The following is a 14,644-nucleotide window of genomic DNA, read 5'->3' as shown; positions in this document are numbered from 1 at the left end:
ACTTACAGTTGAGTAACCTGTTTGTTTACAGTGTGGCCCCATCACGGTTAACTCTGCGTTCTCAACAACTGTCCTCAGACACACAAAAAATGACTGCAGAAACAGGAGCATCTTTGTTCTAAAGAAGACTGTGCATAGAACCACCAACTAGTTCAAAATCTCATGGTGTGCAGGAATACACTCTGGAAGTTTGTTTTGATAAATGGATGAAACGTTCTATTTAATATGAACATGTTTTAAATCAACAATTTCAATACAAAGGCACATTTGTTTCAATGTTTGTAATGTTGAGCAGAACTGAAATGTTTGGATCATTTCTGTATCATTTCAGTGACTTTCCAGCAAAGATGTAAAATCTTTGCTTGTTCCATTATCAAAGGATTCTCTGCTTTTCTTTTTTTTTTAAGCCAGTAATTGAAGAAGCTAAAAGGATTTGAGCTGGTGTTTTAAAGAAGAATTTTCATACTTATTTGATAAATTAATAATAATCATGAAAACAATTGTAAAGCAGCTGTACTTTAAAATAATTATTTTAAGATTTTGTCTGAGTAAGTTGAGTTGGAACTTGTACTAATGTTTTGGGGTTGGATGATACTTCCACTCTTTCAGCTGCCCGGGCGAGTGTTAAGAGGCAGAGCAAACACAGGGAGCTGATGGACTGTTAGGACCTGCATCACTAAATGTACAAGAGGCCTTTTTCTTCATGGTTCATTTCACGTGTGCCTTTGGTCACCTAGAAACGTGTTCTCAGTCACATGCTACATCAGGGACATTTTATAAATTTTGACTTGTTCTAGTAAAACTGTGATGTAAAGAAATGTGTCAGCTGTTTTCACAGCCCTCTGCTCAGGGTCGTGTAGTGACTCACTCCAGATATTTCTAACAGAGCCTTTTTTTTTTTCTATTTATTGTTCAAGGTCATTGGGTTGAGATGATACGTCACGATGACGTTGTCCCCCATCCTTCATCCCTACACTACTGCAAATAAAAAAATAAATCTGTACTTCTTCTATATACCACTAGAGGACCCTTTAAAATCCCCTTCTGTATTTTCTCCCCCCTCTTCCTCCCCCCCCCCCCCTCCTCCCTCCTTCCCTGCCTGCTTCCACTCCCACCTTCTCTACCTCCCTCCTCCTCTGGACTCTCAAACGCTAGTAACACCGGTAGGTTAGCTGCTGTCGGTCTGTCAGTCAAAGATACACAGTGTAAAGACTTTGATTTTTACAGCACATCATCCACACCGGGAAAGATAAAGGAGACGACCACATGTGGTATGTAGATAAACGGGATGGAGCCACCGTCTTGCCATAGAAATTTGCGGATGTGTTATTCTGAAAAAATGCCTGTAATACCGTTATAATCTCACCTGTGCAGAACACGGGGGGCGACATACTATGCAGATTTTTTTTATATATAAAAAAATGAGGATGATCATAGAATATTTAAGGATGGTTAAGTATTTCGCAATGTGTGCAGCGGGTTTGTCGGCAGCAGATCATTTTTCCGTTATGTGGCAAACCTGCCGTAGCTTTTCTCAACATATGGCTGCTTTTAAATATGTCACGATTATGCACATTAAAGCTGCTAACATGTTGACAAAAACATCAATGAATCACGTATCAGAAAATGTTCTCACACAGTCGTTTTAACATGCCTGTTAATAATATGGCATGTCATATTTTTAACCCTTTAAATTCGACTATTCTTCTGTGCTCAGGCGTAACGGTCTTACAAACGGTTATTTTTTTACAAAGAATAATAACTAAAGTGTGATGGTTTGTATGGACTGGTTTTGGTTTTGGGCTGTTACCGGACAAGAAACCGTGTTTCCTTCTGAACTGTGATACGAGGTGATGCGCCCCCTGTCGTTTCCTCTGTGTAGTGCGGGTGTAGTTACACTCGTGGGATGCTGACAGTGGAGAGTAAAAACCCAGTTAAACTGAACCCACCTCCTCTTCTCATTGGTAGAGAGAGCGCTCAACTCTGACGAGCTTTATAATCATTAACATAGTGTAACTTCTTAGTACTGGGTGAAGGGAAGGCAAGATGGAGTCTCTTAATAATCCTTATTAATGATTAATATTGTCCATACTACACTCAAAGCATGCCCTATTTGTAGCCTACACAGCGTACATCATAGCATACTTTTTTACCGTGTCATCTCTTTGCATATCCCACTACAAGGGAACAATTTGCAGCTGAGCAAGTTTTCAAGTGTTCGTGCGAACTTACAGAAAGTTTCCAGAGTATTGGTAAGGTAAGGTTGTACAAAGGTCAGACGGTGACATAAAGCTTTCCTGCAGCCTTGAAATAATTGATGAGGGCAGCCATTCTTGGGTGTAGGGTGACTTTGCTGGCACTGCTTTTCTTCTTTAGCTTTGCTGAAGAAAACATACCGATCATTAAGTGGAAAAAAAGACACAATTTAATGAACATACGGGGCTACAGCCATATAACATTCATAACGTGTGCTGAAATCCCAGAGGCTTGGACGAGCAAATGTCACGGATATGTGTGCACTGAATTATAATGATGTACAGCCGTGCTGGTGGGAAGATGATGTGATGCTTTGTGAAAGTTAAACTCCATCTGGCCCTTCATGGCTCGACTATAATCTGTAAACTGTAACCAGATGCTCAAATGCTGTATTTGGCTTTTTTTTGCTTCAAGCAGGGGTTTATTTATTTTTTTCTATCAAGGATGTTGGAAAGCTGAGAGGGAGAAAAAAAAAACAAAGAGATGCAAGAAATACCCCAGGTGACTTTAGAAACTAGGGCACTATCAATACCTGTAGTGTCTGAGGGATCAAACACTACACCGCCTCTCTGCACTGAAAGCACATTTTGGCTGCCTGTTCGTTGAACTCGGCTTGTTATTTCTGATCTACAGCAGGTGATAAATGCAACAATGCACGACTGTGCAGGCATTAATGGCTGTAATGTGAACTCAGTGTGCAGGACCTGTGGTGTAAATGCATCGCTGTGTCCTGATGGTAGCTCTCTGGCCACGGGTTGTAAATGGAGATGGTGAACAAGCTTTCATAAGTAGGCATTAGGTTTATAATCCTGAAGCTGTGGGGAAGAGGAAATAGTAATCAGATTTATCTGTGACACCAAAAAAAAAAAAAAAAAAAAAAAATCATCCCTTGTTTCCGCAGTGCTCTAGATGTCCTAAAATAGAACGCATCTCATAAAACCGACATTTGCGAAAAAAGCAGGATAACCCCACCAGATCTGCTGCCAGTGCAGAGAACTATTGAGAAACCCGACCCTTTTAGAAGATTGATCACACAAACAAATGTGAAGCTCAACGTCAACGGTTTTACTCTCGCTCGTGCTGGCTTTGCTCTACATGTATACGTATTTTCCAACATGTCTCTGTGATCTTGCAGCTCAGAGGAGTACTCGGCGTGTGATAGAGATTTGCAGGAAACACACATGCGCCTGAAACGGTGGTCAGTGCAGGCCCTCTCTCATTGGCTAAAGAGCTTTGCAGTGAATATAACCAGTTCATGTGAGACAGATGGACTGGTTTATACAGCGTGTTCCAAACTAATGAGAAATGGCCCGTGTGATTTCTCATTACTGTCTTCTTCTTTTTTTCTCTACGGCCACAGTCACATGAGCGGAGTGCTGACTACAACAGTGCTTTGTCTCTACTTTAGCCACACACTTCCTCCTGTCAATCACCAAACTCCCTGTCATTTAGCTAGCGAGACCTTTAACCTGTTTACCACAACAAGAGAGGTATAGTTGGGGTGGATGAACTATTTTCTCCTCTGGGTGATTTGAATGAAGGAATATAGTTTGCATGTTTTGCATAGGAAATACATTAAAATCTTTTCAGATTTTCAGGTTCTGCAGGGTTGTATTTGTGTTTAAACATATGAATTTCTGCGCCCCAGTCACGACTGTATGAAATTACTATGGTTGTACCGCCTTGGGTTTCCATTCACATCAGCCCATAGCTGCGAGCACGTGCAGGTAAAAACTGTTCATCATGTTTGGAAATCTCTAAAATGTTTCTTCGGGAAGCTTGGATTGTGATGTCACAACTTCCAGCAGGACATTTTTTTTTGTGTCTCAGCTTTCAGAATCCAACACAACTTATCAGGGTCCTTGTCAGTAAAGCAGCGTTTATTGCCTCTTTCTTCAAGGTTAAATGATGAGCAAGGGTCAGAAACAGCGCGGTTATCTGTCTGATAAAGCAGTTAAAGGCTCCGCCTTGCCGCCAAGTTTCACAATCGCGCTGTCTTTTGTTTACTAATCAGTGCTTATCTCGGTGCAAACTGGAAAAATGACCTTTGTGTGAGTCTGCACAAGAGATGTTTCACCTTCTCACTCACTTTGAAGCTCTTCTCCTCCACCTGTTTCCCACTTTAATAGCTTTTTGTTTCATCGTATTCTTCTTGTGCTGTGAGAATAAAACAGGACCGTCTTGGAGATTCGGCTGACGAGTGGTGCTGCCACTGTGCAGTGGACACTGCAGACACTGAATCACTTGATTCAACAGACTCTCTTTTGTCATGTCAAGACAGCAGACAGCCAGGGCGTGTCTGTGGGTCAAATAAAAGTCCTGGTGCAGATGTAGATGTGCGCTGTTGATGAACTGAAGTGAACTGCCCATGCTGGGAGCTCTGGTGGTGAAGGAGTGAAATGGCAGTTTTAGAGGGGAATGCATTCAAGCCATTCATTTCCTCCTCACACAGAACATACCGTTTTCTAAATAGTGAATGTAATCAGAGAAAGTCAGTGACAGTGAATAGGAAACAAGACGCATGCAGGAAAGTGAGGTTGGTTTGTTCTCACTGCTGTGGGGTGAGAAAATGTTCAGGATCAGTTTGAGGGAGACAAATGATGGAGGAGGGCTGTGAAGTCGGCCGTGTGAAGCTCCAGGGAAGAGAGAGAACAGTCCAGGCAACACGGACCAGAGAGGTCCTTTCCTCCTCCTCCTCCTCCTCCTCTTCCTCCCTCCACCTCTGGAGCAGCCAGCGTGGGCTTCAAGTCTCCATCCAAACCAAACACGCCGCACAGCAGCTGTAGTCATCAGAAACCTGAACATCCCCGCTCACACTGCACGATCTCTTTGAACGTGAATGTTGGGAGATGAGTTGTACGAGTGTTGTAAAAAAAAACAAAAAAAAAAACCTTCAAGTCAGCAGAGATCTGAGACGGAAAAGCTGTGTTTTGAGAGTCGTGACTCGTGACTGAGGGAGATGATGAGGGGTGGGGGCGGGGGTGGGGAGGGGAGCGCTGCTGTGTGGAGTAGAGAGGAGGAGGCGGGTTGCACACGCAGAAGCAGGGCTGTGATTGGTGGATGGAAGGGGTGGAGATAGTGCAAGGGGAAATGGAAATTGTCTTTTCATATTGAGGACATTATGGACCAGAAATAGGAAGCATCTTGGCCCCATCCGGCGTATTTATTCTATTGACACCAGAAATGACTGGCAAGCCTGCAGATGACGAATCTTACCCTGCATGTTAAACAGTATATGATTCCAGTTACACAATGAAAGCGCTTCTGAATAAACCATGAGTGTTCAAGGACACACGACGCACAGATGTGTAGTGGATTAGTTTGAACACAGCGATGGCATCGACTCTGTGTGAAAGATGCTGCACAGTGGTTTGTGTTTTTAGGACTTTCCATTTCCCAATACTTGGCAGAACTCAAAGCATGTTGTTATTCAGTCATACTAGGCTGCTGTTGACCTGCCACCACACCTGCATCTTAGGGTTTGGTTTGAACACACCTCGGCTCACCAAATGTTTAAGGAGAGGCAGAAATGTTCTTTTTCTTTCAGCCCTACAGTCCCCTGATCCTCACTGGGGAGGCTTACTTAATCGTTCTGCAAAAACCTTCAGTAAATACCAACAGCTATTTCCTACCAACGGTTAAATACCAGACGAGTTCTGTAGGACTTTAAGACTGTAGAATTTCATTTATTATTGTCGAAGGTGGGAGGGGGGGGGGTGTTAGTCGTACTTCCACATGCATTTTCAAATGAAAGAACTCTCTGTTCAGGTTAGCAGAGTCACTGAGTGGACAGCCCATCCCCGCTCCCTGACAGCTCTGTGTCACTTCTCATGTCTCCAACAAGTCTGACACGGCAGCCCTCTCAAATCTCTCTCATCGCTTTATTTAGGAGGATCACGCTTCAATGTTCGGATGAATTCTACAGTAGCTGTTTTTTCTTTGTTGCATTAATATGAAGCTCTCCTTTTTTTTTTTTTTTTTTTTTTTTTTTTGGTAACATATTTCTGGTAAGTTTGTAATCTGATCGTGTCCTTTTGTGTTCCTTTACAGTTATCCCCTCACTGAAACTAAAAGCCACTGCACAGAAAAGAGAGCCAACGAAGAATAATCAGACTACAGTAATCCCACTGTGAGAGCAACACACGCCATTGTTCCAAAACGACGGGAGCCAAGGACGACCACCGAGTGATTAGCTTACAGACGTATTGACTCTTTGACCAGCCAGGGCTTAACATAAATGGCTGACAAGCAAATCAGGTAAAGGTTTGATGAGGCGGCACTCGTCACCTGTTGCCCTCTCACATGGCACATCTTGGTTTGAATCATTTCTCTTTCTCACAGTTTGCCTGCCAAATTGATCAATGGGGGGATCGCTGGCCTGATTGGAGTGACCTGTGTGTTTCCCATTGACCTGGCCAAGACTCGCTTGCAGAACCAGCAAAATGGAGCTCGCCTTTACACCAGCATGTATGACACTCATGTATTTCACGGTTACATTTGAAATGTCTCATAATCATTGTTTTCTACTTTAATCTTAATAAGACTTCTGGAGTTTTTAATCCGATTGTTTGATAGCACAAACTTGGCTGTGTTTGCGTTACAGGTCAGATTGCCTTATTAAGACCATCCGATCAGAAGGGTATTTTGGGATGTACAGAGGTGAGTTCTGAACCTTTACTCGAGTCATTTCAATACTTTGTTAGCTCACAGAAGCTCATTTTGACTTTGTTTGTAAGACTCAGTATCAGCTTCATAGTCCTGGTATATAACATCTTTACACTGGAGTGTTGTGTCTCAAATAGATTATAGATTAAAGCAATTTTTTTTTTTTTTACTGAAAGATTTAAATTTAGCTTTAGATTTCAGAACAAATCTGAATGATTCAAAGAAAGTTAAATGTTCAGAATCCTGAAGAACCCCTCGTTCGACCCCTCACAAGCTCCCTCAGGCAGAGGCTAACATTTCCTACAGGAGTTGGATTTAAATCTTTTTATATATGTTATAAGAAACCTTTATGAACACATGTGTCAAGAAATTTATTGGTAAGGAATGTATTCCCAGATTTGCCAAATACCTGAAAAAAAATTCCCTCACTATAAAGGAAGTTTGATAAATAAATCAGGCTGGTCCCACTGTTAGAAAAAGGATGTTTGAAGTTTTTTCATTTTAAATCTGATTTATTTTTTATGTGGGTGATGTTTAACAACATCAGCTTAAGAAAGATCACACTAGAATGATATTCTTACTGCATCACAAACTATAACAATACAGATATCGATTTAAACGCCCCATGCCGTCATGCGTATTGTATCACCAGCGTCTTGCCCTTATATACCCCGAGCACAGATATCCAAAACTGAGCTTCCACAGCCTCATTGTCTGTGCTTCTTCTCTATTTCTTCTTCGCCTCTCTCTTTCCCGTCCTTTTGTCCCTTTCAGGAGCGGCAGTGAACTTAACACTCGTCACACCAGAGAAAGCCATCAAGTTGGCCGCTAATGACTTCTTCAGGCAGCACCTCTCAAAGGATGGGTGAGCCATGGAACTGCTGATAAAGTGCATGTTGTTGTCACACACACACACACACACACTCGCCTCATTCACACCGTGATTAACTGTCGTGTTTACTAACATGTAACCTGACACATTAGCTCGCTGTGTTTTCACCGAGCCTGTTGTTGATCCTCCACCGTTGTGTCGCCCCCCTCTCAACCACAGAGTGTTTCAACTGTCTGCTTTAAAAATATGGCGCTTGCTTGTGTACCGATCAGCTTCTGTCCTGCATGAAATCACGTGACCAGCTACTTAAAGCCATCACCCATTATTGTCCCACATGTGCACTGCTTGCACACATAAACCCAAAAGTTTCTAGGGCATTTCTCTCCATCACTATGGTGACTCACACGCATGCTGATGAATGATTGACTTCTCTTGCCTGGCCACTCACTTTGTGAATTATTAATCTGCCCTTGTGCCTGGCAATGTTGATATGGAAGACACAGATTAGCATCACCAGTCCAGGTGGTGACAACTCCTTTTTTTGATAGTTGAGATAAAATGATCCCTCTCTCTCACGCTGTCAGCCTTACTTCATGCATCATCTGATCTTTCTGTTATGTCTTTATTGTTTCAGAAAGCTCACTCTGGTCAAAGAGATGCTGGCCGGATGCGGGGCGGGAACATGTCAGGTGAGTGAGTGAGATGCTGTTTTAATTGCATCCTCCTGTTCTCCGTCTGGAGCTGCTAACGTTAGCGCTGCCTGTGTCTGCTCACGCACCGCCCGCCACTGTCTCCAGCTGGAATAAACCACAGCCAGATATGCACGAGAGGTTGCAGCAGAAAAAAAACGTGCACATTATCCCCGCAGAAGATCCCTTTTAACTTGTGATCAAATGTTCAATACCAGGAGTGATTTTTCATGAACGTAATATTGTCCTTTTAGCAGGACATAGTTACACTGGCAACTTGATTTGATAAGACGCTGTGATATGAGCTGCAGTGTGAGCCATAGGGAAAGACCTTTTGTCAATAGGGGCAAAGGCTTCAAGGCTGAGGAACGTGATTAGATTAAGTGTAGCAGACCTTGGATTAAGATTGTGGCTGAGAACACAGCCATCTCACCCTTAATCCTGTTAACTTGTTACTACAGCGTGGATCACTGAGGCAAACAAGAGGTGACGGATAGCTTATGGATGCTAGTAGATTTACAGTGGACACACGTTTTGCCTGCCATGCTCAGTGTTAATCAGTCCTTAACTCTTAAATTGCATTCACATGGGAAATACTCCGATGCTTTTGTGCACAGTGTGGATTTGTTGTCCTCGCGCCTGAAACATTTGATTTGTTTTGTTTTGTCGTAGGTTATCGTCACAACTCCTATGGAGATGTTGAAAATCCAGCTCCAAGATGCTGGACGCATTGGTAAGAGAGAAAATTAAATCCAGATGGTGTTTAAACAAAGAGTGAAGCTTGAGAGGGGAATGTAAGAGCTACACTGGAGTGAGAGTGGCCTCTTGTGGTCATACCAGAGATTACATCTTTATTTTTTCTGGACTAGAATTCAAAATATGTGTGGCTTTGTGTTATAATTGTTAGTTTTATATGAAAGGGTTTCGCTCTGTTTTTGGGATATTTTTATTTCTTTGTTGGACAGGACAGCTGAAGAGGGACAGGGAAAGTTGGGAGGAGAGAATGGGGGATGACGTGCAGCAAAAGGTCGAGCTCTGATTTGAAACTACGTGTGCTGCGACGAGGACTATAGCCTGCCTATAGCTTTTAGCATTCTTCATGTTTTCTTTGTAATGCTCCACAGCGGCTCAGAGGAAGCTGATGCCAGAGACGGTGGCACCAGGTACAGTGGAGACCAAGTCCCCAACAGCCATGCAGATAACCAGAGAATTACTGAAGGAGAAAGGCATTGCTGGGCTCTATAAAGGCCTTGGAGCCACATTGCTCAGGTAAAATTGATGTTGTCACAAAGGTGAGAGTTTTCCCAACCATCTGTAAAGAATCAAACACAACTTTCTCTTTTCCTCGTAGGGATGTTCCATTCTCCATCATCTATTTCCCTCTCTTTGCCAACCTGAATAACCTGGGCAAAAGAGGCTCTGAAGGGCCTGCTCCTTTCTATGTGTCGTTCTTATCCGGCTGCGTTGCTGGAAGCACAGCGGCCGTTGCTGTCAACCCTGTCGATGGTAAGCAGTGGGACTTTGAACATTGTAAAGTCCATGTTTGAAACCGTTAGTCTTTGTTTAATAACCACATGAGCTCTGTGTGTTTCAGTGATAAAGACTAGACTGCAGTCTCTGAACCGAGGAAGCACAGAAGACACGTATAGTGGAGTGACTGACTGTATCAGGTGACCTCATTATGTCTTTACTGCTGCAGCATGTGTGATACTGCATGTGCAGTTAAGTCCGAATGAAAGGATCTGTCTTGTTGTGTGTCATGGCTCCACACATTTTACAAGAAAAAATTAGTTTAATAACTCACTTAAAAATACAATGATATATTTTGATCCTATGAAGTGAAAAACACTAATGACAACAAGAGCACCATATTTAACTAGTGCTTGTTGCATCCTTCACCTTTTACAATGAGATCTTTTTTTATGGTTTACAGGAAAATCTTGCGTAATGAGGGTCCATCAGCCTTCCTGAAGGGAGCCTACTGTCGAGCCTTGGTCATTGCACCTCTGTTTGGCATCGCTCAGGTTATCTACTTCCTGGGTGTCGGTGAATTTATCCTCAGCTTCTTGCCTAAAAAAGACAAATAAAAGGCACCTCCTCTCTGCCTTTCCCTCCCATATCGCATCACAAACAACTGCGTGAAGATTCATCTCATTTTGAAAAAAGTGGACGGGTCGAAGCACGACTCAATCAGTACATTTCATTTTAAATTTGTTATGTTGAATGTTGAAATAGTTTAGGAACGAGCCTTCTTTTTTTTTTTTTTTTTTGCCAAGCTGCCTATGGTGGCACAACAACTTCCAGTAGGCACGCTTAGCTAGCACTCTGGAAATGAAGCCACAAATATCAAGTGAAGTCTTAAAGAAATACTGCTTTACGATTGCAACTTTTTTTTCTTTGTTTTTGTGCAATTTTTGAAATATGATTGTGAGATTGATGAAGAACATGAACTGCCCTTGGTTGCTGCAGTTCTGCAAGCCCTACAGTACCCAGTTACCCAACATTAGCCTCTGGAAGACCATAGTTAGCTGGCTCAACAACATGCACATTCTTTACTTAGAAAGATCATAAGACACAGTAGAAGGGGTGTAATTAAATAGTATTTAAAGAATCTCCCCAAATGTCTTAAAACATAGTATTGGATTATATTGGAGAAAACTATATGCCTGTGTTTCAGACAAAGACCCCAGGAATGTGTTGATTTGCTTCCAGCACTTTTCCTCTGATCTTTCCTGTGAAACCACATCCCTTCCTGTAAGTGGATGTAATGAACTTCGATTGCCTTGGCTTTTAAAGTAGATCAGGTTCCATCTGATATTTTACACTACCACAATGGTTTGGTTGTTCTGCCTGGTATCAGTTATCCCATGTTTCTAGTGAACAAACAGAGCACCACTTTGGGGCATTATGCAACAGGAAAACTAAATGTATGCATTGTTTTCCTTGACACAGAATCCTACAAACGCTGCTTGGCCCCCTGCTTGTGAAGGGGTCATTAAACGATCGTCATTATAAGTTGTACATGGGGCCACACTCCCAATCAGGGATGTCACAGCAGTGGTTTGGACTTTTCATTGTGTGTTAATTATTGACGAATGAGGGAACGCCCTGATATGACATCACTGATTGGTTTGTGGTCAGGTGTGCAGGGCATTTTAACATTTTAGTGCAAACATAGAGAGCAGTGTGGCAGCAGTTTTCTGCCCTGTGTGAATTATTGTTTGTCCAGGTGAAAGCATTAGCTGTGAACACTAAATGGCTTGAAATGATTTTCAGTTTATCACAAGGTATTTAGTGATTTGGCTGACAAATCCTATGACTACAGTCCACCATTGTGGCAACACCTAACTGGAGTAGATGATAACCCTTGGAGCCAGACATCATTATAATTGTTTACAGATGATCACGCCCACTTTCAAATTCTATTTTGAACTTGAAGTCAGTGGCAAGACCCCAAAGAGGTAATGAAAAAGACCTTTTTCTTTATCAGAAATGAAACCAATGTGGTTTCAGTATTTTATGAGTTTTACCAAACATCTCAAACTGTTTGCTTTAGAAGGTTTTGTTTGCTTTAAGCCGCTGTGGAGAGCAGCTCCCTGTCGTATCTTGTTTGTGCATCACAACACTGAAGCCCTGCCATTGGTTTATCTCGCCGGAGATCAAGGTGACTTTGATGTGTATTGTCCAATCACATTCCTTCTTTGCTCCCACTGTCCAAGCAGCTCTTCATTTGTACTGTTGCACTGTAGATAGGCAATGCAACTTTTTAATGTGTTATCATTTGTGGGAGTGAGATCTATTTATCAATATTCCTTCCCATAGACAATATAGTACTATATATTTGTATGTGTTGTTTTTTTCTGTTAAAAGTGTCCACCTTATCTATATTGTACATATGCAGATCTAATGTTTCTGTTGTAGGATTTATTGTTTGTTTTGTACATGATGGCTTATTTGCACACCTACCTCTCCAGCTCCCCCTTCAACCCATGTTGTGAAATTATGTTAAGGTGATGAAGACATATCAATAGAATGAACCTGTTTTAATGCAGCAAGCATCATTTCAACTTGATGCAGCATATCAATGGGTTTTTTTTATGTATGCAAAGGGGAACAGTATAGTAGATCTAGATTCTTCTCCCCTGGGCTATGGGTCAAAATTCAGTATGTATGCTACAGTTTTATCCACCAGGACCATATAAGGTGTCATAGAATGATACTAACATGAAGCTGGTTGGAAGTTGATGACCTGTGGCTCCACTTAATGGTCTCTGGAAATGAAATAAACCCTGGAGAAGGCTAATAGGGACCTGCTGACATCGGCCTGTAACTCATTTTGAATGGTGCTTCTTTCATGAGGTAGCTGCAATATGAAGGCGGCGGCACTAACGACCAAGGCTGTGCCGACAGAATTGCATGCTAGTGAATCTCTCAGCGTTATCAAAGTCTTAACTGAAAGCCATAGGTCAGGGAGGAACATCAGAGCTGCCAGACGTCCACTGGCCCCCCCCCCCCCAGCCATGTAAGCGGATGACAGCCGAGCCACAGGAAAAACGGCACACAAAAAAAACCTGCCAGCTTCTGTGTGCTCGTCTAGATAAATCACTGTTTTTGGGGTTTTTTTGGACATTCTGATTTCCTGTTCATCTCATCAACAATGTTATTGTGATCAGTATGCCAATTTTTTGTGTCAACGAGATTATTGACTTGATTTTGATCCAGCCCCACCCTCACTCCTCCCTTGTTGTTTTCAGATGTTGTTGTCTTTTTCTTTCTGTTGAATCTTGAAAATTTTGTGGAAGTCATTATGTCTTACTCAGCTGTGAATTTCATTGACCTTGTGCATTTGGTTACGTATGTGTGTGTGTGTGTGTGTGTGTGTGTGTGTGTGTGTGTGCGTGCGTGTCTGACTGTGTAGTGCTGTAGTTGATGTGTAGTTGTTAGTGTGACACTGCGGTATTTTTCCCCCTTTGATTGTCAGACCAATGCTCTCCCCCCTCTCTCCTTCTACCTGCCACCTCCTCTCCCCTTACAACCGGGGAGTGTGGGTGAACGGAGAGGAGCTTTGAAACACCAAATCTAGGACCAAGAGTGTATACAATCAAGAAAGCACAAAGGATTATTTGGCACAAGAGGCACACTTTGAATATACTTGCAGTCCTGGAAAGACAGTGGATTTGGGTCAGATTTATTTCAGTGGAGATGTTGATTGAGATTTTAAGTTCATCTGTCTGTTAAACTTGATTCATAGGGCTGAGACGACAAGATGAGGGTGTCCCCTATGTTACCCACGAAATGTATATCGCCTACATATTCTAACTGAATCAGATATGAGAATGTAACTTAGATATTATGAGATTTTATTATAGTTATAGTGAAGAGTTTATTACATTTTAATCTAAAGATTTCTGCTTTACTCCTAAACCGGAAAAAAAAAAAGAGACACAAACCAGCTCACTAATATGCAATAAGTAGAAGTCACACACAGACACACACACACAGACACACACACACACACACACACACACACAGGATAGATAAAGAAGAAAACACATCACGTCACAACCTGTCAGTCACTCAATGTGTGACGCAGCCGGGGACCCTGGAAGCCTTCAGGGGTCTGAGTTCTCCTCACGGCCTCTGTTGTTCCTCCAAGAGGAACTGTGCATTACATGAAAGCACTTTAACAACGAGCACCCACACCCCACTGTCCATCGAAGAAGTCTCTCTCTGCGACAAAGAGGGTGTTTAGGAATATGTGTGGTGATTGACACAGTTGTCACAGAAATGATTTACAATGAAATGGAAAAAAAAAAGAAAAAAAAAGAAATGTGTTTCCTGTCACAATTTTGCTGTTCAATAAACTGACTGTCCTCAAATCTCCTGTTGTGGTCTCTTCTGAAGGTTACTCTTTTTTTCCCTTTTTTTTTTTTAAACACTCGTGCTTTCAAACGCCAACAATCAAGCTGTGTTTAAAAATCCTTTTTAGCACTGCTGTGAAAAACCAAACAGCAGGGTGATGCTTTGAAGAGTGTGAGGATGACATTGTAGCTCCTCGGGGGGCGCAGAGGAGCAGCTGAGACTGTCGAGTTGTGACCATTTGCTCGCCTCGTGGAGCCACCAGGTGTCAGTGTGGGGTTGCAGGAGAGCCGCAGTCCCTGTCTGTTGTGGAAGTGGGAATATTTTGCTGCTACATACTACA

The 14,644-nt window shown here is 42.3% G+C and overlaps 1 protein-coding gene across 1 annotated transcript; it reads left to right on the top strand.

Annotated features, from left to right (window-relative positions):
- Positions 1-982: 982 nt before the first annotated feature.
- On the top strand, positions 983-14,321 carry slc25a22a (solute carrier family 25 member 22a). The gene is made up of 11 exons (XM_079346064.1): positions 983-1,271; positions 6,307-6,513; positions 6,598-6,723; positions 6,860-6,915; positions 7,696-7,786; positions 8,388-8,442; positions 9,115-9,175; positions 9,567-9,711; positions 9,794-9,948; positions 10,037-10,112; positions 10,376-14,321. Exons 2-11 carry the CDS (start codon positions 6,494-6,496, stop codon positions 10,527-10,529), a joined length of 939 nt encoding a protein of 312 aa, XP_079202190.1. The 5' UTR covers positions 983-1,271; positions 6,307-6,493; the 3' UTR covers positions 10,530-14,321.
- The last annotated feature ends 323 nt before the right edge of the window (positions 14,322-14,644 follow it).

This window comes from Symphodus melops (assembly GCF_947650265.1).
Source record: "Symphodus melops genome assembly, chromosome: 6".
Lineage (NCBI taxonomy): Eukaryota > Metazoa > Chordata > Actinopteri > Labriformes > Labridae > Symphodus > Symphodus melops.
The sequence above is the reverse complement of the archived record's forward strand: the minus strand, read 5'-3'. Positions and strand labels throughout refer to the sequence as shown.